Consider the following 26,754-nt stretch of genomic DNA (forward strand, 5'->3'; position numbering starts at 1 on the left):
GGGTGACTCTGTTCTCAATACTGATCAAGTCTTCTAAGGCTTCCTAAGTGAAATGCTGAATTTTATCAGGATAACTGGGATATTCAAAGTGTGAGTTGAAAAAGCATGTGAAAAGTACCATCTAGAGGCAGAAAAGTGACAACCAGTTTTCCACCTACAATGCAGAAAAGTTCAGACTGGGCAAGGAGGTGAATGTGGGGCTGTTTTGTCTGAACTAGAGGTGAAACTAGAAGACTTCCATTTTAGGGTGTTTTCAACAGTGATATCTGGGATATTGTAAACATGAAGCATTTTTGGCAATCTGAGCATCAGTGGTCTTGACTGTAAAATGGCAAGAGAAACAACTACTTCATAAGCTGCTGCAAATATGTGCAGGGGTGTCTGTGGAGAAAAGTATTTTACAAATGCAGAGTACTATTTTTACCCTCCTGGTCAAAGACATAGAACAGCTGCACACTGAAAAAGAGAAGAATTGGTTTAAGCTCAAATACAACAGCCAAGAAACGTCTCGCCAGGAAATCACCAAGGCATTTAGCCTTCTGCTGACAACTCATCCAAGGCATGGCAGTATCCCAAGACAACACACCCTGCTTTGCCTGAAAAATAAAATGAAGACTTTTCATAAGAATTTTTGTTTTTGTTTTTGTTTTTTTTTTCTTACTTTGCAGATGTATGTACTTTTTAAAATAAAATTTATACATATTTTAATGTATTTGTACATATGTTATTTTGTTGAACTACATTTTTAATAAAATGTATACAAAAATACACATTTTTACTTATCTTATTGCTTTTATTTATTTACATGTCTTTTTATTTATTTTTCATTGCGTTTTTTGCATTCTGTGCTTTGAAAAAGTGTTTATCCTGTTCTTGCCATGTCTTCTCCACCGACAGACTCCACATACATCCCCGGAGAGATCTGCAAGCCCATCAACAGCAGCAGGCTCAGGAATGCGCTTCGTTGGCCCTGCAAAAAAAAAAAAAAAAGGAGAAACGTGGTTTTTCGAGAGACCGGTTTAAAATAAATAAATTGATAATCAGGTAGCATCCTGCTCTTTGTAGAGAGGCTGGGAAGCCCAGTGGGACCTCAGAGACCCTCAGATACACTCAGGAGGTGGGCAGGCACCCGGGGGAGCCAGGACCAGCTCCCGGACACCTCCATAGCCCAGCCCGGCCCGGCCTGGTTTAGGGCCACCCATGGCAGCACCTGCCAAACCGCCGTCCCCTCAGCCGCTGCCCCGCTGCCCCGCCCCGTTGCGAAGGAAGCGGCGTCGCCGGTTGCTACGATGGCGGCCCTGTTGCCGGCGGAGCGAGGCTAAAGTGCCTCAAAAAAAGAGCCGAGAACCGCTCCCGGTCCCCCCGGTAGGGCGGCAGAGGGCCCGGGTCGCCTCATGGAGCCCGGCGGGGCAGCGCTCGGCCGCCGCCTCCAGCGCTGGGCAGCGGGCGAGGGGGATGCCATGGCGGATTCCGGCACGTATCCTTCCGCCGCCGCGGGGCCGGGGTCTGAGGTGGCCGGGGGAGCCCTCAAGGAGCCCACCACGGAGGCGACCTCAAGGGCGGCAGCGGGGACCTCTGCTCGCTGCCGAGGTCGTCGGGCTGCCCGGACCCCCTGTGGGGTGGTGGGGTTATAGGGTGGTAGGTATGGGGTGGTGGGGTATGGGTACAGGGCGGTGGCATCCCCGTCAGCATCCCCCCCGTCAGGGGCTGCCTCAGAGGTGGCTAAGGGTAAAACTCCTCCGCCGTTGTTTTTAAACAACTGTAACAACAAACTACCAAGTCAACTTTTCCATAATACTCTTCCTTCTTTTCCCTCTTCTCAGAGATACTGCCCTTGGGAATTATGTTTTCCATCCTCACTGGGAAATCTGTGTTTTCTTCAGTTTTAAGTAATGGTGTAAGATGTACTGACACAAGTTGTCAGCTCTGCTTGTACCGTACTACTTAAGGCATTATTTCAGTGAGGCGTGACTCTGTGGAGAGTTGTTATTATCCAACAAAAATAATTTCACCACGTAAACAACTAATCCTTTATATATTGGGGGGGGGGGGGGGGGAGGTATTTTTGCTCTTTAAACATCTTCATTGTGATACAAGCATCCATATGGTACAAATTTAGATAAGAACATCAAAATGTATCTGCAAATAGACTAAGGTGAGATTTTTCATCTGCACATATCGTAAAAAGTGAGTGCAAAGCATCAGTTAAAATCGCTGGAAGTAGTAAAATGCAATTAAATTTTTTCTCTGGATGAACATTGAGTGAGATATGACCATAATATATATTTATGGGACCAACTGTTGCATAGTTAGTAAAATGGCATATCAATTTTGTATCTTATGGATAAAGTTTGCCCTCTCCCAAAAAGACATGTCGAGTCAAACAGGCTATCGCATCTGGTAACGACCTCTTGGATACGGTTCCCATTGTCCTTAACACAAGACTAGGGACGGAGCTTTAACATTTCGTTTTGGATGGGATTTAGAAGAAGAGCGCTGGGCATTGAAAGAAGATCAAAAGCTGTTTCGGAGTAAGGCACAGAAATATCTGATAGAGACAAACAGAAGAAGAAGGTAAGTAGCTAGGGCTCCTTGGTTGCAGATCATAAAAAACTGAGTCAGAAGTTTGAGACAGGTCAATATGTTTCTATTGTGTGCATATTCACTTTGCCAAGCAGCCTCAGTGCTTTGATCAAGAGGCATCTAGGCCTTTTTTTTTTTTTTTCTAAAGGACAAATAAATTATAAAGGGTGAATATTCAGAGGTACTATTCTTTGGACAGCCAATATAGTCACCTCTTATTGTATAAAATACAGGTAACTAGGTAACTATCAGGTCCTCTTGTGGCTCTGATTTGCATTTATTATACACTTCCATTTTTTATTAGTTTCAGTTGTAACACATGAGCTCAGATATACGGTAAGAGCAGGCAGGCCATTGTTCCTGCTTACTAAAGTGTATGCAGTGAGTGCATGAAGCAACAGCTGGACAGCCTCCCCTATGGGATGTGGCTTTGTAATCCCACTGCCCAATGAATGCAATGCTAAGTCTCCCTAGTTAAGCAGTATATTTTTCACCAAGTTATTATGTACTGATATTTTGAATGGAACTTTGAATATCCTGCGTTTCCTCATACATGAAAATGAAACGTCGTGAAATATTCTGTGACAAATAGGTGAAGTAAATTGTACACTGAGATGTTTCAGTGCAGAGGTGTGGGTAGTTTGGTAGGCACAGGGGGCTTTTCCCTAGGACTTAGGTCATACTCTCATATACAAGGGGCTGATGCTGTGTGCTCTAGAGACAGATGGGTTCCTCCCTGAGACATTTCAGAGCCAGCCCCAGCCTCAGACCAGCTTTGTCTGCCTAGTGTTAACTCTCTGAAACACTTATCCCACATAGTACCCATATCAGGTGATTTGCTGTGCAACATTTATTTATTGACATGGGTTGAGAAGTCATTAGAGGCAGTAGATACTGCTTTACTGCTGTTTTTGCCTCACAAAAGCCCAGCATAATGTGCTGTCTGCATATATTTTGAAATATAAAGAAAAATGGAAGAGGCAGTAGTATCACCTGGGAGTGATTAAAGACCGTGTGCGATCCACAGCCTTTGCAGATAATAAACTGAGCCTCAGCTGAAAGATCGAATATCTTGTTTAGTGTTCTGGAACCATACTCCTGTAACACCATGCATCTCAGACGAACACTATTTATCATATGTTGGGCTTGAAATATTATACTCTGATGGAAAAGCAAGCACTAGACAGCCTGCATATTTTTGATGGACTGGGGTAGCTAAACTAATGCTCGTCGATACATAAATACATTTCCATATGAATTCATTGTGGCCTTAAGAAACAGTATAAATCCAAGTTACCCAGGTGAGCCAGTTAAAAATGTAGGTATGGTATTCATAGAAGGAAATTGTTTCCATTTGTGGTAACTGAAAACAAGTATCATAAGCAGTTCAGATGGAAATCTGTGGTGACAAGTCTTCTGCTAACTGCAAATGAGTTAGTTGTCTAATGTTAAAAAGGTAGTGAGTGCATACAGTATTAATAAACTGTGAAATATAATTCAAAACTTCGGGCCATTGCATATATGATGGAAAGCAATTTAGAAGTCAAAAGTTCATTGAAATTGAATATTTTTTGCCAAAACTTATGGAGGTAGGAAGTGATTTATCTTCTGATGGATCAGCCATCAGGTTACATCCCAAACCTGTGTATGAGCTAAGATCCATTAGCTTTGTAACACATTGTAAAGGTGTTAGCTATGATGATGGTTTCTCAAGGGTAGCATGACTTCTTTAAGGTCCGCATTCTCACCTGACAGCATCCTAAATTCTCCCTGACAGGGCTCTCAGGCATGTGTCAGAAGTTATTCTTGGCACAGTTGCTTTATAATTTCAAAACTGGAATTTTCTCTTGATTTTTTTTTTCTTTCAAATATACAGAGGAGACGGGAATGCACTGTTTAATATGACAATTTGTTTTCTACTTCTAACCTTCACACAGAATGGCTGGGGTAGGAAGGGACCTCTGGGTCCATCTGGTCTAACCCCTGCTCAAGCAGGGACACCCATAGCAGGCTGCCCAAGACCATGTCCAGACAGCTTTTCAAGATCTCCAAGGAGGGAACTCCAGGATACTGTCAGGGTTCTTTGCTGCACTGGCTCTTGTTCAACTTGGTGCCCACCAGGACCACCAGGTCCCTTTCTGCTTTTCTGGTTCCCACCTAGGTGCACCCCAGCATGTCCTGGTGCCTGGGGTTGTTCCTCCCCAGGTTCAGGACTCTGCACTTCTCCTTGTTGAGCTCCACGAGGTTCCTGTCAGCCCACTTCTCCAGCCTGTTGAGATCCCTATGGATGGCAGCATGGGCCTCTGGTGTATCCACTTCTCCCGCAAGTTTTGTGTCATCTACAAACTTGCTGTGGGTACACTTTGCTCCATTATCTGGATGATTAGAGAAGATGCTAAACAGGACCGGACACAGCATTGGCCCCTGGGGAGCACTGCTGGGTGCCATGGTCACCATCCTGTCATCGGCTTTTCAGCCCCCTTTTCATCCACCTCGCTGCCTGCTCATCCGGCCCATACACCAACAGCTCGTCTACTAAGATCTTATGGGAGACAGCGTCAAAGGCCCTGCTGAAGTCTAGGTAGCCTATCCACTGGTCTCTCCTCACCTGCCAGGCAGACTTTTCATTGTAGAAGCTTATCAAGTTGGTCAAGCATGGCCAAATTTAAGGTCACCCTTAAATTTACAAAGCCTCTCCTGAAAAGCAATTGCAGTGAATCTCCTCTTACAAACAGACCTAGGGAAGAAATAGCAGAGCCTCTGCTCTGTTCTTAATCTTGTTTTATTTAGGTTCTTTCTCCTTGTGTTGCACTGTGAAGAAAAACTTACACGTTTGGGTCTTTTGTGTATGTGTATGAGTTGGTTTGTTGGGTTCTTCTTGGAAGAACCACCACCAGTCTATCTTTAAACATGCTTATACCAAGTATGAGGCCAAGTGTGTTAGCCTCTAGTGCCCAACACTTTTTAAGATAAGGAGATCTCCATATGCAGAGAGGTTGCAAATTGAAGTTTTCAATTTTTGTTTTGTTTTGTTTTCCACCTGTTCTAAATGGACTTGTAGTGAAATTTTACCTGACAGATTGTATTGACCTGTTGTCAATACATCTAAAATGCAGCAGCTTCAACATTAAAAATCATCCACTTCTGACAAGATGTGCTCAGTTAATTAATGTATTAGTAAGGAAAAAAAAATCACTTGCACCAAAAAAAAGCAGGTGTAGCTTTGGAAAGCAAAGCCTCAACAACTTCAGTCACAGATCTTTTTCAAGGTGAATACTTAAAGGAACCCATGCTTGCATCCTATCTGATGCTGTCAGTTTCTTTGCATCCTTGTACAGACCAAACTCCTTCGTTTTGTATTAACAACAGTCCTTCAACATAATGAACAGCCACACAGATTATCTTCACTTAAATTGCCTGAGTCACTCCTCGATTGTCGCGCTAATACGTAATGTTGCAATTTCAAGACCAGTTTAAGAATTAAATGAGCTCTGGGGTAGCAGCTGACATATTTTGTTTAAATAACAGTATTTCAGAAATAAGAGCTACTGACTAAGCACATACTTTATAGAAATGAATAGGAGATCATATTTTGTGTTTCTACGCACGGAACTGCAGCCATCCTGCTGGTACTGCTCTGCAAAGTGCGTATCCCATTTCACCGTGAGGTTACTGGCTGCAGGTAGATGGTTGGGTCAGGAAGCAGAAAATCTTATGCAATTGTGTGCGTGCATTTTTAAATAAACCCCGCAGTCAGCTGCCATGGGTCAGTGTTTTGAATTACCTTGAAATCTGAATAGCTAACCCATCTGTTGTAATTGGGGAAGGAAATATTTTCCCAGTTTGTATCAGTTTTCAATCTAATCACTGCTGCTTTTTTTTTTTTCAAAAAAGAAAATAATAATTTTCAATGTATGCACAAGCTTTGTGCTCCACCTACTGGCTGATTATCACTGATTATTTAATAAAAGCTCTTTAAGTTCAGTTTTTGATAGAGAAACACAAAGGTTTTAGTGCCAGAAATGTGAGGGAACTGTTAGCACCTGGCAAGCAGAGGAGACCAAGTGTTAAGAATTTGGTATTGCTTTCTACATGAGAATGAAGCTGCAAAAAGCAGCGGTCAGTGCAACCACGCTGACCTGTAATCCAGCGCTGCCACCACTGCAGACGGGCCACAGGATTGTGCTGACTTTGCAAGGTCTCAGGCTGGGGGCTTGTCAAGTTTGCTCTGTCTAAACTTCTCGTGACCTGCCTGCAGCTTCGTTTTGCTTGGTTTAGCTGGGACAGCAATTTTTCTAATTGACCAGGTATCTGCGGCTAATTTATTTCACGTTGTTTGTCTTTTTATGGTATGAGCATGGTTTTATACAGATAGCAGTAACAAGCAGCTGTCTGTGCAGGATGAAGAATTTACGACCAACCTGATGACACAGCTCAGAGAAGCACAGGCCTGGTACAAGAGCAGAGGTCTCAGGATCTGGGGGCGCAGGTTGAGGCGTAGAGGAATGCAGGCTCGGGATGATAAGAGCTGGCACACAGGCTTGGCACAGGAGACCCCGCAGCTATAAACAACTCACCACTAGTCAGTTAAAGAAATGGAGACCTGGAGATGGCAAAACTGACTTTAGGGGTAACAGAGAAAAACAAAATGGCATGTGGTACATGTAAAAGTCTCCCTGTGTGGACTGTTTGGATGGACTGTGGGGCTGCAGATGCATGAAGGAAGAGCAAAGGTGTAAAAGCATCACAGCAAACAAAAACGCTCCAAGTGGATCCTAAGGTGAGGGAGAAGAAAGCGTTAGCACAAACATCGTGTTGCTCCTGGTGAAGGGACTCTAGATGCTGACAACTCACTGCAACAGCCCAGGAGCACCAGAATTGGGACCCAGAAGAGAAAGAGAAGAGTGAGCATAACGTCAGAAAATCGGAAGGAACTAAGCATGTGAATAGCAGTTTCAACTATTATTACTATTGTTGAGTCTTTATCTGTATGGAAATATTCCAACTGTGTTATTATTTTTCAGTAACAATTATATCTGGGCTAACGGTGTCCAAATTAGTCCCTTAGGAACTGAATTATCCTAACAAAAAAAAATCCTGGCTCATATAAGGTAGGCTTCCTTTTCACTGATAAAAGAGATTTGGAGCACAGCAAATTGGTGGATAGTGTGGGCATCTCTGCTGTGGACCCTTGGGGCATTTTGGAGCACAGCCCCCTGTGAGCCCCAATGGTCAGTCCTTCTGAAGCCAGTAGAGCACTTTGGGGCTGTCCCTTTTCATTCAGCAAATCTTCATCACAGAAGATGACAGAGTACAGTTAATGTGTGTTCCTATGACCCTGGCGAGTATTTCATTTAAATAAAATAATTGATTTACGAGCAACCTCCATGAAACCTTTTAATGATACGGGGCATTTCCTGTTTGCTCATGGATAACATTTGGATTGTGACACCCCATTCTACCCTTTCCTTGATCTTGCTGTAGTCATTAAGTGTACAGATACCCTTCCGCATCAACTTTAAATTATTGTGCACTGGTTTGCAATGAAGGTATGACAAAGGATATTTGTATCTTGATGAATATCACCACCTCAGTATCAAAAGGTTCATTTCATAGCATTCCAAATGCACTCTCTCTCTTTATATATATATTGTTTTGTGGTTTTTTTTCATCCAAGGCAGTAATAAGCATTTAGTCCACCTATGACTGTAGCATCCATCACTTCACTGTGAAGGTAATTTAATAAAATTAACCAGGAAATAGTTTTACCATCTGGTTACACTGTTTTTAGCATGAAAATACCTTCCACATAATGTCTGTATATGCTAAATCTTCTAAGGTTCATATTCCAAATTTGCTATAAACATTTTGGCAGCCGTTGCAAAAATTGCTGCACCAGCGGATTGTTTATAGTAGACAGAAAAACCAGGTTAAAAAAACACCAATCAGGAAATTCTTCTGCTAACTCCCCATCTTAAAGCCATGCTCTTTTGTCAATATTACATCTGCGATATGAACCAAAGTTGGTGGCTTCATCTGGTGGATGGACAAACATTTGTTTTAACTGGTTTTCTGTAAGATGTCGTTGTGCATTTGTGAAATGATTTCTTTTACATAATGCACCTGGGTTTCCCAATTTACATTCTGTAAGGTCAAGAAGTTAATGATGCAGGCTTCGTTGAGTATCTTTAAAGATACATTTCCTTCCAATTAAAACAAAATACTATTTCTCCCTCATGTCTTACTCCAGACTGCATCAGCAGTTGTACCTTCCCATTTCCAGCTATATGGAACAAGAGTATTTTTTTAATTCCAGCTGTAAGGAATGTGGAAGAGCGCAGCTATGTCATACTCCAAAATCCCTTTAAAAATAAATAGTGAAAGGCTCTGTCAGAATTTGCTCATTCCTTTTTGGAGTTATACTCTGGAGTTATTCCAGGTGCGAAGTTGTAGAATTTCCCACATGTCTGAATTTAACAGCTATAGTTCAACTAAAGTCTTTCTTGAGCAGCTTCTAGAAATATTAAGGAGATGGAGAAGAATGTTTTTAAAATACTTTCTGGGGTAAGCATGTCTGTTTCCTCAATTGTGATTTTCCTATACTTTCAGTCAACATAAAAATTATATAATATTGCATATTTCTCTATTTAACCCAAGTGAAACACAGAAATACTGAAAGCTGAAAATAAACTCTCATTCTGTTTCTGAAATTTCTAGATTATATGAACAACTAAAGTTATGTGGGTATATTTCTCTGAAGGGTTTTTCTGGTTTTGGATAACTGCTTGTCCAGCCTCATCTCATGCCTCATGTCAAATTATTCCTACTTGCAGAGAAGAGGTATTGCAAATGAAACCTGCAGTGATGGGATCATGTTTTAATACTATTTCTGACCATCAGAAAGCACTTCTGTGCTGTGCAGGTGAGGGAGCCCTGGCACAGGATGTCCAGAGTGGCTGTGGGGTCTTCTTGGAGATCTTCAAGAGCCACCTGGACATGATCCTGGGCAGCCTGCTCTGGGTGTCCCTGCTTGAGCAGGGGTTGGACCTCCGGAGGTGGATTCCAACCTTACATATTCTATGATTCAGTTTCGGTTTGCATAAGTCAGTCTGCTGTCTTGTTCTTCATTTGAGCTATAGAGCTTTGTAATTCTTCATCTCTAGAAAAGATTAGGTGATCCTGCTCAGCAGTAGGGTTGGACGAGGTGATCTTCAGAGGTCCCTTCCAACCTCAGCCATTGTGTGATTCTGTGATTACCTTGAATTACTTAGGAATTCCTCTGGATTTTTGAAAGCGTAACTTTATTAAGTGTTACTTGCAACATAAGTTTTGAATAGCTGCATGGAAGCCCTTTACAGTGCATTTCCACTTCAAAAAATACATGTTTTGCCTTCACTTGCTATTAATGCAATAATTGGTCCATAAAATTGGGAAATGTCAGACATTAGATTCAGTGGGTTTTGACAACTGTGCATATCTGTGTTTTCAAAATAGCAAAAGTTCCTTAGGTATCTACTACTCTTTGGCTTTCGGGTGTAATAAAGTGGATATGCCTGTAAAAGTTGTATTTGGGAATTAGTTGGATATTTTCCTATTTTTTTAACTACTGTGCACTTACTGCCTTTAGACTTCCAAAACCCTACTATTTCAAATTACTTTCCTGTTTGTTTTCTCAGGTGAAATGGCAGCATTTTGAAGGGATACTAGGGAGTTTAAAGTTGAATATTTGAATTTTTTCCCTAGAAAGAAAAGGGAAGAATAAATCAAATAGCCTGAGTTACGGAGTAACTCTGTTGAGGAGCAGCTTTGCTTCCAGTTGTAGTGATTGCTGCATGGCAGACTCATTAGAAGTTGTGTATTTAAGTATTGCTTTGTCTATGGAGGCACTGTGCCAGTGAGTTTACTGATAGAAGGTATGTTTTACTCAAGGAACCAATTTAAGTTTGTCAGCAAAAGTTGAGGCTTTTGTCAGCAAGAAGAAAAATTCCACATAGCTTCAACAAACCTGTGCCTACAGAAGAAGTTTGTGATTTTTTTTCAATCAGAATCTGCATTGCTTTCCAGCTGGTTGAAGGACACATTTTAAATGTATATGATATTAACAACAGATTCAGTCAGTCATAGTTTCACACCACTCTATTATCCCACTTTGTGCTACTAAACTGATTGTTTTTCAGGAAGTTTCTCAACAATTGGAAGCTGATACTAACTCTTATGCATTTCTAGGTTAAAGCTGTAGTTCTTGTATGTTATTTCTGAAAACACCTCTTAAACTATTTCCTCAACAGCTCCTGAAAGGCACGCACACACAGTATTTGTAGTTCACCTTCCTGTAGGTTTGCCCACTGTGACAGACTTTGGCGGTAATGTAAAGAATGTAGTGAAAATGACACTGGCGACAAGAACTGTTTGAGTATGCATGTTAATTCATGTATAAGAAAGAATTACATCTCTGGTTGACGCTAACAAAGTAACAGGATTATGGTGTGTCTCTTCTTCATAACCCACTGTCCCATTTAGGTTCAGTCTAACCATAATAATCCAACTGTGCTGAAATTTATCACTTTTAATTTGTGGACAAGCAAACTTCTGTTCCAAAACCACAAAATAATAAACTAGATGCTGATGTTTCTGTAAATGTAATTAGAAAACATGGGTATCATCTACTTTTGCTTCCTAAATACAGAGCCTTTGAAGAAAGATGGAAGCAAAAAGAAGACAAAGAACAGAGACTAAGAGAAAAAGTTCTGCAACAGAGGAGGATTAAACTTCAAGAAGCAACTGAGAGGTTCCAGCGTGCTCATCTGCCTGCTTCTCAGCACAAACAAATAGGTTTGTAAATTAAAATTTAGATATTATTCACAATACACGTGTGGGTTTTTTTATGCTAATAAAATGTAGTTAAGGCAAAACAAAACAATTAACTTAATTCAAATTAATTGAATTAATAAGCAAAACATAACTGACAAGAAGCACAGGTCTGATTCTTATGACAGAAGTGGTAGAAGGAATGAAATAACAGCATGTTTGTTTTTTTGTTTGTTTCTAAATACTATATTGTGAGATATTTCTTTATATTCCAATCACAGCATGTAATAAGCTCCCAGGGATATTGTGTTTTCCTTTTTTTCCCCCAATTTTTCACTGCAGTGTCCTCTGCTTCTAATACTGCAATTTCAAAGTTGTGTATAAGATGTTACAAGGCCATTGAAAGTTACTGGGATAGTGTGATAATCCCCTGTGTGAAGCCCTGAATGTGAAATATTCAAGAATATGCATTTTGTTTATCATTAAGTAAAGGCAGTCCTAGTGTATATTATTGTATTACATAACTTTTGCTGAATTAGTCAGCTTTTTAAGCAGTTCTTTCACTGCTGGGAAGTAATGATCGAAGCAATGCAGTTCCTGCTTTCTGAGTTGGAATCAGGGCAGATTGGCAGGAGTTCTTAACAGCTTCAGCCAAGTCTGACTTCCAGTCAACTTTCCAGTGTTGAAACTCTGAAGATGTGGAATATTACTTAGAAATTCTTCAACAGATTTACTCTTCCAACTGCAATTGCGCCAGCTGTGAGGTAATGTCTCTGACTTCAAGATCAAATGTCAGATTAAAATAACAAAATAGAATGGTACTGTTTTAGGGCTTCTTCTTCATAGCCCTACTGACAGCCCAGACTGTGCAGCAATGATAATGAATCATAATTTTTTTCTTGGTTTTCCTTAATAGCAATTCTGTCTCTGCCACTTCTATCCTATGTTTGCTTATTTGTATGAAGCAAAACCATGTGCCTGTCTGGACTCTTTCTTTCTCCACTGATTCAATTCCTAAGTCACAATTTGGCCTCTATAAAACACCTGCAAGTCATAACTTTGGCTTAGTGCATGGACATAATAATCACGATGTGAAAACAAAGTTAGTGCTGGATTTTTTAACCACCCACTTTTTCAACAGTGCAGTAGAAAAACAAATAGAAAAACTGTTGACTAAATGCATTGCAATAAACACTTAAATAGACTGGGTTTTATTTCAGAGGAACATGAGATGTTCCGGCATGCCTAACAATGTTAAACCACTTTTTTTTTTTTTTTTTTTGTAACAGTCTGGGTTTAGGCTTCCAAATTTAAGAATCTAAACCAAAACATGTATGGTAAAATATTCCAATTTATTTTTTTTTTCCGTTGTGTTTTTTATCCTGATAACTCTAGTCCAGACAAAAGCAGCTTTTCAGCTAGAAGAAGCTCTTGAACAAATTAAAGGATCAGTTTTAACATCAGGATTGTACTTGCCCAGCAGAAACAAAACCACCTTCAGGTAAGCATTTTTGTTTATTCTGATGATCAAAAGAAGTAAATTACTTGGTGTATTCAATAAACAGCAGATGATTACTCTCTCAGAAATTGCAGGCCGTCTTTCTGTGGCAAAGAAGGCACTTCTGTGAAATGTTCCAATGAAAATATTATGAAACATCCTTAAGCTGTTTGCGTGCAGTAGGTACAACAGCAGAGGAGATGATACAAACCTTTTCCCTTCAGGAGAATTCTGGGAATAGTCAGGGTGAACCTGGTCCCCGTTCAGTTGTGCCTGACTCAGACTGTCATGGTTACCAAGCCATCTGCTTGAAGTACATGAAGTATAAAGTACTCTGTCAAGATACTTTCTTATTCTCATCCATATTTTTCTCTTTTGACAGTCAAGGATAGTGTTGTTTTCATATTCATCCCATGATCTTATCTTCTTTCCAGCTGTTGCTCCTTTCGATTTCTCATCCCTTATATGTATCTTGAACATCTTGATAACAATTTGCCCTGTAATTTTTTCTTATATCACGTACAAGTTGAATCCCAAACTCTTCACTCTACCTGAGCACTTTTTCTAAGATGCATTGCCTTATCACAGAACATTTCTACATGTATATTTTATCTGCTGTATTTGATACTCTTTCCTGACTATCACCTTTCCAAACACACATTTCTTCAACTATTCAGTTCAGTGTTTTATTTTTTCTGGTTGCTGCTGTTGTTATTACTATCATTATAATTATTTTGCACATGCTGTAAATTGTGCAGATGTTCAGAATAGAGATAATGTTTGTGTCCAGTGGATTGTAGCTATTAAAAAACAACAACAAAAAGGAAAAACTACCTGCCAAATACAAGTTGAAATTATGGTAAAAACATGTAGATATTTCTGAACACTACAGAAGCACCCATTCCTTTGTCTCATTTCACTCAGGCTTGGCTTAGGACAGCAACTCTGTGTCTTCCCCCTACTATCAAAATTTCTTTATTTATTTCCCAACTTTCTACAAACTTCTTGTGCTTCAAGCGCTCACAGGTCTCTCTCAGAACGTCTTCAAACCACTAACTCTTTGCTTAATTTCTTACAGGATTACATTGCTGTCACTATATTATAATGTATCATTTTTAAATTCGCTATCTTATAAGAACTGTAGTGCATTCTTTCCTTGATTTTCATTTCTGTAACTTGATTTCTTATAGAAATTAAGTTTATTTGTTTGTATGGAACAGGCTACACAGAGAAGTTGTGGATGCTCCAGCCCTGGAGGTGTTCAAGGCCAGTTTGGATGGAGCTTTGAGCAACCTGGTCTGGTGGGAGGTGTCCCTGCCAATGGCAGGGGATTAGAATTAGATGATCTTTAAGGTCCCTTCCAACCCAAACCATTCTAAGATATTTCTTTACAGGCTGTAATCCCCTAGTAACCAAATCCAAGAGAGAGATAGAGAATCTCAAATACAATTTTACTTCTCTGATTTTGAAAATGGAAATTATGCAAGGAAGAAACTATTCAAAGTGACCCCAGCATGAAAAACACTTTAAAGTTGTGTCCACATTGACCTATTTTGATTAGCGGGTCACAAGCCAGTCAGTATTGGTAAGACAGCACATGAATATCTTGGAACCTGCCACAGAATGTGCTGCCTCTTCTCCAGCTAGTAACTGGGAGACTTGGGTAGTAGCCATATGAGGTGGGTGAAGGAGGATGTGGACAATGTGGGTACAGAAATAACAGAAAAAGAATTAAGTTGTCGCCATAAAGGTTTCTTTATAAGGGGCAAAGTGTGCAAATTATTATGAAATAAAGCTTTGCTTATTCTAATGCTAGCATAATTTATCTTTCTTCCTTGTGACAGAAAATACAGTAAGCATTTTTGTCTGCATCTCACACAACGCCTTACCCACTGTAAGCACTGTGATTTAAACTGAACAAACGCAATGCAGCACAGATTATTTTAGTCTGTTGCAGAAAATGTTAGCACTGGGCAGTTCCTGTTCATTTTTGACTGGGAGCCATAGTTCTCTTACTGTGTGGGTCACAAAAGTAGCATTTCTGTGTATTCAGACTTGGTTCCAAAAATTGTGTAACATTCTCTTAGAGGTCAAATAGATTTCTTCCAAAACAGTAAAGCAAAGCAAGTTTTGATACAGAAAAGCTTTTTCAGAAAGTAACCATTCACCAGTTGTGAGATGTAAACCTTTAAATATGTATAACAGTCCCCAAAATTTGGGGATAGCAAAAAACTTACTCAAATGAGGCAGTAGATCCCTTTCTATATTTCTGTCTATTCTTACAATTCTGTAAGCATTTAAACCAATACATATATATATCATCATTATAATTTACCCTCCCTCAGCAACAGAATGCATAGAATTCATCAAAAGTCCTCTTCTAAAGAAAAAAAATGAATATTGTTTTAAGCATGTAAGACAAATATGGCTGCATCGAGAATATCCCAAGAATATCCCAAGTTGGAAGGGACCCACCATCATGGAGTCCAACTCCTGGCTCCACACAGGACTACCAAAAAATTAAACTATATGTCTGATGGCGTTGTCCAAACGCTTCTTGAACTCCAATAGGCTCAGTACTGTGACCACTTCCCTGGGAGTTGTATTTGATTATGTTCAGTTTTGGGACAGAAACTAAAAATGACAAATCAAAACTATTCCCTGAAAAAAAGCTACCTACAAATTTTTATAAATGTAACTGATCTAAACATTCAAATAGATATCAAGAAACTTTACCAAAAAAAGGAAAAAAAAGATTTGTGTCCACATGCATATAAGTCTGGTCCACAACAACAAAGTCTTCAACAGACAATAGGTACAGGTTTTTGGTTGACAAGGATATCTCCCGTTCAGAAGAATGCAGAATGCAGTTTTCAGAGTTCTAAAAATAAATTTGAGAAGTTGTTCTCCCTTTTTACTATCAGCCATGTCATCAGAAATAACAAATTCCTTCTCAGACTTTGCCAAACATATATTCTGACTGGGTCAGTGCAGTTAAGAGAACCTTTTGGAAGAGTTATATAAAATATTCTCAAGAAAGCTCAAGAAATGGAGAGAAAAGAAAGAAAGGGATTATTGAGTTTCTGTACATGTATTAGGCATGTACAGAAACAAGAAACAACAGAAAGGATCAGTGTCAATTGCTAGGGAGTTCTACCTAAGCAGTCAAGCAACCAAGTCAAGCACTCAAGCACAGCTGGCAGCCTGCTAACAGTTATACTTCCAAAAGGCTAGAGGTTGGTTAGCCTGCGAGTTGGTGGGTTTTGGGGCTTGGTGTTTTTTGTTTGGTTGGTTAGTTTTTTGTTTGTTTGTTTGTTTGTTTTGCTATTTTAATACCTTTCTTATTGGTTAAAGCTACTTCACAGAATCACAGAATTTCTAGGTTGGAAGAGACCTCAAGATGATCGAGTCCAACCTCTGACCTAACGCTAGCAGTCCCCACTAAACCATATCCCTAAGCTCTACATCTAAACGTCTTTTGAAGACTTCCAGGGATGGTGACTCCACCACTTCCCTGGGCAGCCTGTTCCAATGCCTCACAACCCTTTCTGTGAAGAAGTTCTTCCTAACATCTAACCTAAAACTCCCCTGGCTCAACTTAAGCCCATTCCCCCTCGTCCTGTCGCCAGGCACGTGGGAGAACAAACCAACCCCCACCTCGCTACAGCGTCCCTTGAGGTACCTGTAGAGAGTGATAAGGTCGCCCCTGAGCCTCCTCTTCTCCAGGCTGAACAAGCCCAGCTCCCTCAGCCGCTCCTTGTAGGACTTGTTCTCCAGGCCCCTCACCAGCTTCGTCGCCCTTCTCTGCACCTGCTCAAGCACCTCGATGTCCTTCTTGTAGCGAGGGGCCCAAAACTGAACACAGTACTCGAGGTGCGGCCTCACCAGAGCTGAGTACAGGGGGACGATCACCTGCCTAGCCCTGCTGGTCACACTGTTTCTTATGCAAGCCAGGATGTCGTTGGCCTTCTTGGCCACCTGAGCACACTGCTGGCTCATATTCAGCCGACTATCCACCATCACTCCCAGGTCCTTCTCTGCCTGGCAGCTCTCCAACCATTCCTCTCCCAGCCTGTAGCTCTGCTTGGGGTTATTGCGCCCCAGGTGCAGGACCCGGCACTTGGCCTTGTTGAACTTCATGCAGTTGACCTCAGCCCATCAGTGCAGCCTATCCAGATCCTCCTGCAGAGCTTTCCTACCCTCAAGCAGATCGACACATGCACCTAACTTGGTGTCATCTTCAAACTTTCTGAGGGTGCACTCAATGCCCTCGTCCAGATCATCGATGAAGATATTAAAGAGGACCGGCCCCAGCACCGAGCCCTGGGGAACACCACTAGTGACTGGCCTCCAACTGGACTTGGCTCCATTCACCACGACTCTTTGGGCCCGGCTATCCAGCCAGTTTCTAACCCAACGAAGCGTGCGCCAGTCCAAGCCAAGAGCAGCCAGTTTCTTGAGGAGAATGCTGTGGGAGAAGGTGTCAAAAGCCTTGCTGAAGTCAAGGTAGACAACATCCACAGCCTTTCCCTCATCCACCCAGTGCGTCACTTTGTCATAGAAGGAGATCAGGTTCGTCAAGCAGGATCTGCCTTTCATAAACCCATGCTGACTGGGCCTGATCGCCTGCTTGCCCTGCAAGTGCTGTGTGATGACTCTCAAGAGGATCTGCTCCATGAGCTTCCCTGGCACTGAGGTCAAACTGACAGGCCTGTAGTTTCCCGGGTCTGCCCTCCAGCCCTTCTTGTAGATGGGCGTCACGTTTGCTAGCCGCCAGTCAACTGGGACCTCCCCCGATAGCCAGGACTGCTGATAAATGATGGACAGTGGCTTGGCCAGCTCCTCCGCCAGTTCTCTCAGTACCCTTGGGTGGATCCCATCCGGCCCCATCGACTTGTGCACATCTAAGTGCCGTAGCAGGTCACCAACCAGTTCTTCATGGATAGTGAGGGCCACATCCTGCTCCCCATCCCCTTCCACCAGCTCAGGGTACTGAGTATCCAGAGAACAACCAGTATTGCCGCTAAAGACTGAGGCAAAGAAGAAAAACTTATTTCTTGCTTTTGTCATCCTTGATATCTACTTATTTCTCACTTCTGGTTTTTCACACGTTGGTTCCTATTCCTAGTGATCTTACCCAGTCAAGTTCCAGTTCTCTTCATTCTTGAACATATCTTGTTACAGACTCCCTGCCTTCCTAGTCTCTGATTGCTCATTTTCCTTGTCATTTGGCTTCCCGTGCTTTCTGGCCTCTTTAATTCCTGGGTGTCTGTCAGCCCCATGGTTCTGGATAATTCCTAACCTGTGGAAACCTGTGATTTCCTCAGTCTTCATTTGGGCTCACTGTGACCACAGTGCACAGCTACAGTAGCAACTCTGAAGATATTTTTTTCAGGTAGAAAATATAAATTCTTTCATGTCCCACAATACTGACACTACTGGTCATCACTAGAAGCAACATCTAGAAACAACAAGGCCTTCGTGCTGTCTGAAGTAAGGGAATATCTGACAGAAGCAGTATATAGTCATCCTCTATATAAGCCAGCCTTATGGAAAAAAATAGAGGTCATTTTCCTTCTTAAAAAAAAAAAAAAATTCCATGTTCCCGTCCTGTAAATGACCAAACTGTTGGCTGACGTTTTCTGGAATAATCCAGCCTGAGGCATTCACCCAACAACCCAATCAGAAAACTCTGACAATTTATAAATAACAGAAGAGAACGTTTAAAATGGAAAGTGTTGGAGAGTTTTAATGCTAGACAGTACAAATAGCACCACCTGTAGTTACGTGGAGTTCAGCTTTCCTTCACATGCCAGGCATTTGTTGGTGATGTATACTTTTGGAAAGGAACATGTTTGAAAGTGTATCATTGACGCATAGAAGTAAGCCAAAATAATAAGTTATTTGCTTGCATCAAGAGCCACAGATGACACTTCATCCTCATCAGCATCTAGAAACGGTTATTCCCATCAGGAGCAGATTTCAGCAATGGTTGGCTACGATAACACAATGCAGGAGAGCAGTACAACAGGCATGGATAGTAACCAACTTCTATTCCAGAAAAATCTGAAAGAAATGCAGCAGCTCCTAGAAAAACAGCATCTCAGCAACTTGGAGGTACGATATTTTCATGTGATTCATTGTATGATGTTTTTTAAATGTAATTCTTGAAAATGATATTCTTGAATATGATAAAAAAGAAAGACTGTTAAGCACACCTTACAAATTAGACAACACCTAGACACACTGCACTCTGCCTTACTAATAGGTTATTTATAGTTAGAGTATACATATTTTCAGTAAGAAATCAGAAATCTTTAAAAATGTTTGTAAGGATATTTTCACAAAAGCCTCAAAGACATCAGTTATGTTGTCTTTCTTTCTCTGAACCTAAGATTTGACTGCTAGAATTCTTGGCTCTGGAGTAGCTAGACATTAGTCTATCACAGGAGTCTTGTGCTAGCTCCAAACTTAAACTGGCAGCTTCCAGTAATGCACTTAAGTTTCTGCTTTGCTGATTGCTATAGCTCAGCACAAAAAGCTATAGCAATATAATTATGGTAGGTCAAATGTTGAGTTTGTTTTTGTTTTCCCTAATGTGCGGTGATTTCCTGGGCATTGACTTCAAGTCTCTTGAGATTCTACGTCCTTTTTTGTCATCTTTGGAATATATGTAAGTGTTCTAGTAACAACCATGGGTACGTCTTAATTCCATGTCTAAATTAACTTCTGGACCCCAAATCAGTTTCAAAAGGCACCTTAGAAACACAGTGAAAATCCTGAAGAACTGAGGTCCAAAGTGATTTCCTTCAACTGCACCTTTATGTCTGATTTTAGGTCAGTCAGTGTTGTCTTTGATTTTGGAAATATCTTTCTTTAATATTATATTTTTTTGCAAACAAAAGGACATAATTTTGGTCTCACTCATATTTCTGTAATACTAAGTATGAGACTCATGATGTCTGAGATGACCTTGACACAATGAAGCAGCCTTGCTTTTACTCTGGAAATGACTAGAGGTCATTGATTGACAAGAATTTGTCCAAGAACTTTTCCTTAGGAAAAAAAAAAAAAAAAAAAAAAAAAAGCAAGGACTTTTTCTTTTAATGCATCGTGATGCATTAAAAGGACTTTTGAAGGACTGTGTGCTGTTCAGATATATTTGGAGTTCTTTGATATTAATGTTTCCAGGCACATTCATCTCAGTCTTTGTACCCACTTTGTTCTGGTGGGGATTCATGAGAATCTTGAGAAGCCGATGGCTAATACAGAAAATCTCACTCAACTGAAGTAAATTTCAAAAAGGTTGAGGAGACAGAAGGAACATTTTGTACTGGCAAGGCTGTTGATTAGTATTCATTCTTTTATATAATAATCAGCTTTAGATGCTGCATATAATATAGAAATTTACAAATTAATGTGTTTACAAATTAATGTTTTTGAAAATGCTTTGATCCTATTAAGATTCTCCCAGAATATATTTTTCTGCTGCCACTAGGGGTTGCTCATCTTCTTCCCTCTGATAAATAGTTTAAAATTATAACTATTTATACTTGAAGCATTTGACTTTCTTTCTTGAAATTTCAAGCTTTGGACTCTGATTAGAAAAATAGTCAAGAAAACTATCGTTGTTGTTCTAAAGCCTGAGTTTGGAAGCTTAATTCTTGGATTGGGCTAGTGTGTATGTGTGCTGTGACTTTCTGTGATGTGATGCAGTATTTATAATACTCTTACTAAGGTTACTGACATGAATAGTCTTCAGTGGTCTTGTTGCTGTCTGTTGTCCAAAGTCATTTCAGCAGCGCTTGCCTTTCTGAAACAAACGTCGAAGTATTTCAATGTGGACATGCTTTGCAGTCTAACCATCCATTGAGGTCCTTTAACCTCTCTTGGGTTCTGTTTTTACAGGCCTACCAGGATTATAAAGATTCCTAAAATTCTTTTCTCTCCTACAGAGCAATAAAGTTCTATGTAGACCTCACCCATAGATTTGGTGTGTTCCCTGCTTTCCAACCTTAAAGATTTGTGTAGTTTCAGCAGTAAACCAAGGTTTTCAGTGACCCTTTTAGCATTCTCCAAAATTACTTTGCTTAAAATATTGAGAGCAATAGATTTTATTTTGTACAACAGTTGCATCTGAGTCAGTACATCAAATTATTATGCCCATAAATAAACTCCACTTCGAAGAAATTAATGTTGTTAACTTCATTCTCGATCAAAGGGGTTTTTTTGCACAGTTCTTTCCTGTTTGTATTGCAGGCATAAATAAAATCAAGGTGGAGCTGGTAGCACTGTCTTTAGCTAAAGCTGCATGCAGCTTTTGACCAAAAGACATTACCCACAATTGCATATCATTTTGCCAAATGTTATGTGTTGAAATTTTCTATTTCTGGCACCTGCCTGGAGCTAAATAATGAAAATTCCCATTAAAATGGCTCAACTATGTCAAGGAATAATATTATTCATATAACTTTTTGTTTTTTTCTTTCCATCATATTGTCAACTCAGTGCCCATATGAAACTGTTTTGGTCAATACAATACTTTTATGCTCTTCCAGAAAAACACATTAGGCTTGAATTAAACTGTTTGATTGACTTCACATTTTATCTCTATTGTTTCATTTTTTTAAACAAAATAGTTGGAAGTAAGAGCAAATTCACAGACAAAATAGCTATAGATTACAACATGGAGACAGTATTTTCCTCTTCCCTCCTCTGCATAACCATAATTAGATTATTCAAGTGGTATCTGTGAAATCCAAATTTAAATCCTTTTTCTGATTGATTTGAAACAGGAATTTTACTTTGGCTGTCCTTTTGTTTTAAAGCATATTGTGCATCAATCAAAGTACTTATTATTGTTATTTCTGTGGTTCCCTTGCCATAAGTTGAGCCAGGGGAGTTTTAGGTTAGATGTTAGGAAGAACTTCTTTACAGAAAGGGTTGTGAGGCATTGGAACAGGCTGCCCAGGGAAGTGGTGGAGTCACCATCCCTGGAAGTCTTCAAAAGACGCTTAGATGTACAGCTTAGGGATATGGTTTAGTGGAGGGCTGTTAGCGTTAGGTTGGAGGTTGGACTCGATGACCTTGAGGTCTCTTCCAACCTAGAAAATTCTGTGAAATTCTGTGAAAGGTACTTCACTGTTTATAGAAGCAGGGGCACAGGTATCATTTCTTAGAAACTGCAACCCAACCCAAGGGGTTGGAGGGTTTTTCTTGTATTATCTCTAATATAATAACATTTTGTAGCCTGTTATAGGGTGTGTGATTATATATTCTATGTATAGGGTAAATAGGCATCTGGGAAAATACTGAAGAATACTGAAGAATATTTCTTAAGTGATGTTACACTGAGTGAAAGCAGCAGATACTGCAAACACGTAGGTATGGACGTTGCCTTAGTTGCATGAATGAGTGGCCAGTGTGACTGTTAGCTCTTTGTATTACTGGGCTTCTGAGTATGGACTGTGTCTATGAAATGGAAATGTGTCAGGTATCTTGCAGAAAAACTGAATTAATTTTCAAGTGCATTCCTATTATGACTGGAATAAGTTAAACAAAGGTTCCTTTTGCAGAATGCATTGTATCATTCTAGCTCTTCAGAGGCATAAATGAGACCAGCATGGAAAAAAGGAGTGCCAGTATATGAAATCTCTCCCAGGAGTCAAGAAATTTTAGAATGGTCAGGGCTAGTTATTGGGAAAACAGATTTCTAAGGGGAGGGCATAAAATAAAATGGGATTTGAACTGAATTCAGATTTGATTTTGAGAAGACCATTCAGGGACTGGAAATGCGTTTCTGTGGTCACCTTAAACCAAAAAAAAATCTGGTCATCTTTGACTTTTAACTGTGAATGTTAACATCTTTTATGTTGATCACTTGAATTTTATGACAAACTCAAGTGACTTCCTTACTGCTTTTCCTTTTAGCAAGATCAGGGAGCCTCAGCTTTTGTTGGCTTTCAACCAGTATTGCAACATACCACTATCATCCACATTATTTCACTAATCCAAAGCAACTTCACATTTGCTATAAGGGTTACTAATCACATTGAAATTTATCTCCAGACTAATTTATTTTCCTTATTTTAATACTCAGACTTGCTTTTGTTATGTATTCCTCAGAGTAGTCTTTTTTAAAGTAAATTAGCATTTTATTCCAAGACTGTGCTGTAGAAAATGACATTACAAACTTTGTGTCTGACAATCTGGATGTTCATTTATTTGAAGAGCACTTTGCGTCAATTCAGAGCCCCACTTTAGCAGAAGATCATATAGAATTGAAGCAGAAACAGCATTGACAGTACAAAAGATTTTGTTTTACAGGTGGATGAATATGTTAATAAGACTTTTCTTGTGAAAACATAACAATTGTTACATGTACAACATTGGTCACAAAGCACAGAAAAAGGGAAATTGAGAACTGTCATCTAATACATACCTGTTCCTCCCTTATAAGCATATACTTTTTCATAAGAACTGCCATACATATTACCATGCTTCCATTTTTGTTTTTATATTCATAAACATATATCCATATATATATGTATGTATATATGAAATAACTAATATAGCTATGCACTAGATTATTTCTCCATTTCTTCAGAGCTGTTTTTGAAGTGACTTGTTTTATTGGAACAGAATAAAATGTTCATAAATGCAGCTAAAGGGAAGGAAAAGAGGGAAAAAACAACAGTATATGATCTCTTCTTTACTGTGGTTATGGTAATAATAAAATGTTTGCTTGCAGAAAGGGAATGGAAAATAATAAAGTTTCTGCATACTGATCTGCCAGAATTTTATATTATGATAACTTGGTCTTGTCAGAGAGAGTATATACCAATGTCTCAAGGGGAAGTTGGGAAATCTATTGCTTTCTCACCAAGATTAAAGTATCTCTGTCTGGAGTAATTCTGCCCTTTGAAGATGTCAGAGCTGTATTTTGTTTTGTTTTAAGAGATAAACCTCTTTTTGTGAAGTGGAAAGCAAAATAAAATTTAACTATTTTTCTTCAAGTATTCCTCTTCTGTCCTAGTAGGCTCATGGTGGCTGGGGAACAGAAACATAGTCACCTCTTTCAATTTTATGCAGTATTAATTCTTATCAATCCCCAGCAGTGCTTCTGTAGGACTTTGCAGCTTGATCTTTGCTGTGCAGTTAATGCCTGATACTGGCACATCTCTGTAAAGAAGTATGGCTCACCAACTGGGAAACCGAGCATTAATCCAGACTCTCAGAATTCGGACAGGAACAGGCAGGGAACATCTGGGACCCAGGAAACTCACAGATGTTGTAACAACCAACTTAATTATGCTTTCAAATAGTGGCAAGAAAAGCATATGAATGTCAGCTTTACATTCAGTAGGTTTTTAGGGGAAGGTGGATGTAGTAGATGTATGTATAAATCAAAAAAAAAAAAAAAAAAGAAAAAAAAAAAAGCAGGTAGGAAATAGGAAACATCTAAGAACTAGGAAAGACAAGGGACACCTCCACAGCTTCTTTGGTGGGTTTGGTGGAATGTTCTGGGTCTGTTGTCTAACAGAGGAACTAAAATCCTGCCTCAATAGGATTTGCTTTCTTGGCTTGGCCCAAATCATCTGAGAAATCAGCATTGTGTAGTGCCTGAATTGTATGTGTTTACCAAGCATGCATAGACAATAGTTTGCAAGTTTTCTAATGGACATTCCCATTCCAAAGACGGTGAACTCAAAACCAGTAAAAGTGTTTAGGTACCTCACTGGCTTTGAAAGGTAGCCTTGTGTCTTTATGAACATCGGTGTCTTTTACTCCACAACAAAAGTGAGAGAGAGCATTATTTGCATATAACACACAAAGAACTCCTGTAAATAAACTAAAAATCAAAATCAAAATTCTCAAAATTAGCAAATAGTGTGAGAAGACAGGAGCCTGGGTTTTCAGAACAGGTAGCATTTTTACAGCATTTGTCGTCAGAAGAGTGTTCTCATTCATTTCTTGGAATTGTGAACAGTCAGCACTTCTGCAGAAAATGTCAAAGACGTATATGGCAGCTCTTCGGTGTAATGGAGCTCTGACAGAGTCCGTTGGCAGAAAATTCTCTTGTCAGTTTCTCTTAATATTATACTTATTGCAATGTTATTCTTTCATTTGCCTCATGAAAGGTTTTTTAGGCTTATGTTTTCTCTTTGTTTGAGTGCTTTGCTGAAATGAAATGGCTTAACACAGCTGTTCTAAGTCTTAAGACATGTAAGCGACCTCTTTAACTCCTCAGAAATATTCCCTCTCCCAAAGTACCAAGTATGTGGACAGGCTGGGTTTAGACTTTGTGTATTAGGGACATAAGAAAATGAAGGCAACAGGCAATACAATAAATCGTATTTATGTAACAGAAAAGATATGCAAATCTAGAAAATAAAGGCATAATACACTCTATGAATATTTTTGCTGCCTTATCACCCTATAATATTCCCAAAGATCAAAACAAATGATTGGGATATCCAGGTTTATTTCCCTGACACTATTGACCACTAAAGGAATGAATAATTGCTGAATGCTTTTTGAGGTCTTTATGCATAGTACTCTTTATGCGTTTTTAGAAGAAAATGTGACATTCACTTTCATTACAAAGTCCACTAGAAAAGCAAAATAAAACATGTAAATATTTAATGAGAATGATAAGCAGCCTTCATGTGTGAAATGATTAAATTGCATGCTACAACAAAATAAATGTATGTGAGCTAAATTTGCATGAACTAAGTAAAAGTGATTATGCATTTAAATGAGGACACCTTTATTCTTTCATTTCAAACTTATTTCTGGAGGTTGCCTCACCTGAAATCTTTTGTCCCCATGAGGTTCTGTTGTACCAGGACAGTAACATTACATATAATGTGGGATTAAATCTGTTTTCAACTTTTGAACCAAAAATATTTGAATTGTTTTGATTTTAATTTTTAAAAGTTGCAGCTTTTCTTGCATTCTACAAAGCAGTTTTAAGCTAACCTGCTATAGAAGCAGGGTTGTTTTTTTAAGTCAACCATTACATTTTTTCCCCTATATTTAACCTAGTCATTTTAGAAGTGCATGGTTAGCCATACAGGTGCAGTCTCCAGTTCAGACGAGAAGTAAGCCAGACACCTCTGCTTTCTTTTTACTGATGGTTTGCTTTGATTTGTTTTGCTTTTCCCATTTGAAAATTTCAGAGTTAGTTCTTAAATTTGGCCTGGTACAGAAACCTACGAGCATATGCCTTTTCCTTGTTTGGTTAAGTTCAAGCAGAGGTTAACAATACAATTTAGCCAAACATAAGGTTAATAAATAACTAACAATGCATTATTTATTCTTTTCTATTAGAAAGACACCAGTTTGTATAGCTTTAATTTAAAAACGTTCCCTAAAGGGATCTTTCTCTACACTTGGTTCTTTGTTCTTGTATTTAGTTTATCTCAGATCATAACTATAATAGAAGACTGTACCAACCTCTCAACATTTAGGGCAAGATAAGGTTTAATTCAATCATAAAAAGTCTTTCAGGACCCACTCAGATTTTTATTTTGCAATTTAAAATATTTGTACAGCTATAAACTATGCAATATTGTGGTATTTTTTTGTTAGAATAAACAGTTTTACTACAAAAATATGTTCTTATTCTCTAATTTTATGCACACTTTATTAAGTTTTCAAAATGCTAATTCTATTCTAATTTCCAGAGGGATGCATAATAACTCACCTAGGTGAACAGATTTTGCCACTTGAAACCTTTCTCTTTTAAAGCCAAAAAAATGGCATTGCTTTATGCCTAAGGCAGTTCCCCTTAGTTTTTCATCACAATTTTCTCCAATGCATAGAGTAAAATTTAGCAGCTCAGTTATATGTAAGTGGATTTA

The 26,754-nt window shown here is 39.4% G+C and overlaps 1 protein-coding gene across 1 annotated transcript in view; it reads left to right on the forward strand.

Annotated features, from left to right (window-relative positions):
- Nucleotides 1-1,365: 1,365 nt before the first annotated feature.
- The window catches only part of CEP126 (centrosomal protein 126), a 37,691-nt gene continuing 12,302 nt past the window's right edge, over nucleotides 1,366-26,754 (forward strand). The window contains exons 1-5 of the mRNA XM_084506630.1: nucleotides 1,366-1,477; nucleotides 2,449-2,574; nucleotides 11,270-11,415; nucleotides 12,787-12,892; nucleotides 18,808-19,006. Coding sequence (XP_084362756.1) covers nucleotides 1,395-1,477; nucleotides 2,449-2,574; nucleotides 11,270-11,415; nucleotides 12,787-12,892; nucleotides 18,808-19,006 — 660 coding nt within the window. The 5' untranslated portion in view covers nucleotides 1,366-1,394. The remainder of the gene's footprint in view (nucleotides 1,478-2,448; nucleotides 2,575-11,269; nucleotides 11,416-12,786; nucleotides 12,893-18,807; nucleotides 19,007-26,754) is intronic.

The sequence above is a fragment of the Aythya ferina genome (genome assembly GCF_964211825.1).
Source record: "Aythya ferina genome assembly, chromosome: 1".
NCBI lineage: Eukaryota > Metazoa > Chordata > Aves > Anseriformes > Anatidae > Aythya > Aythya ferina.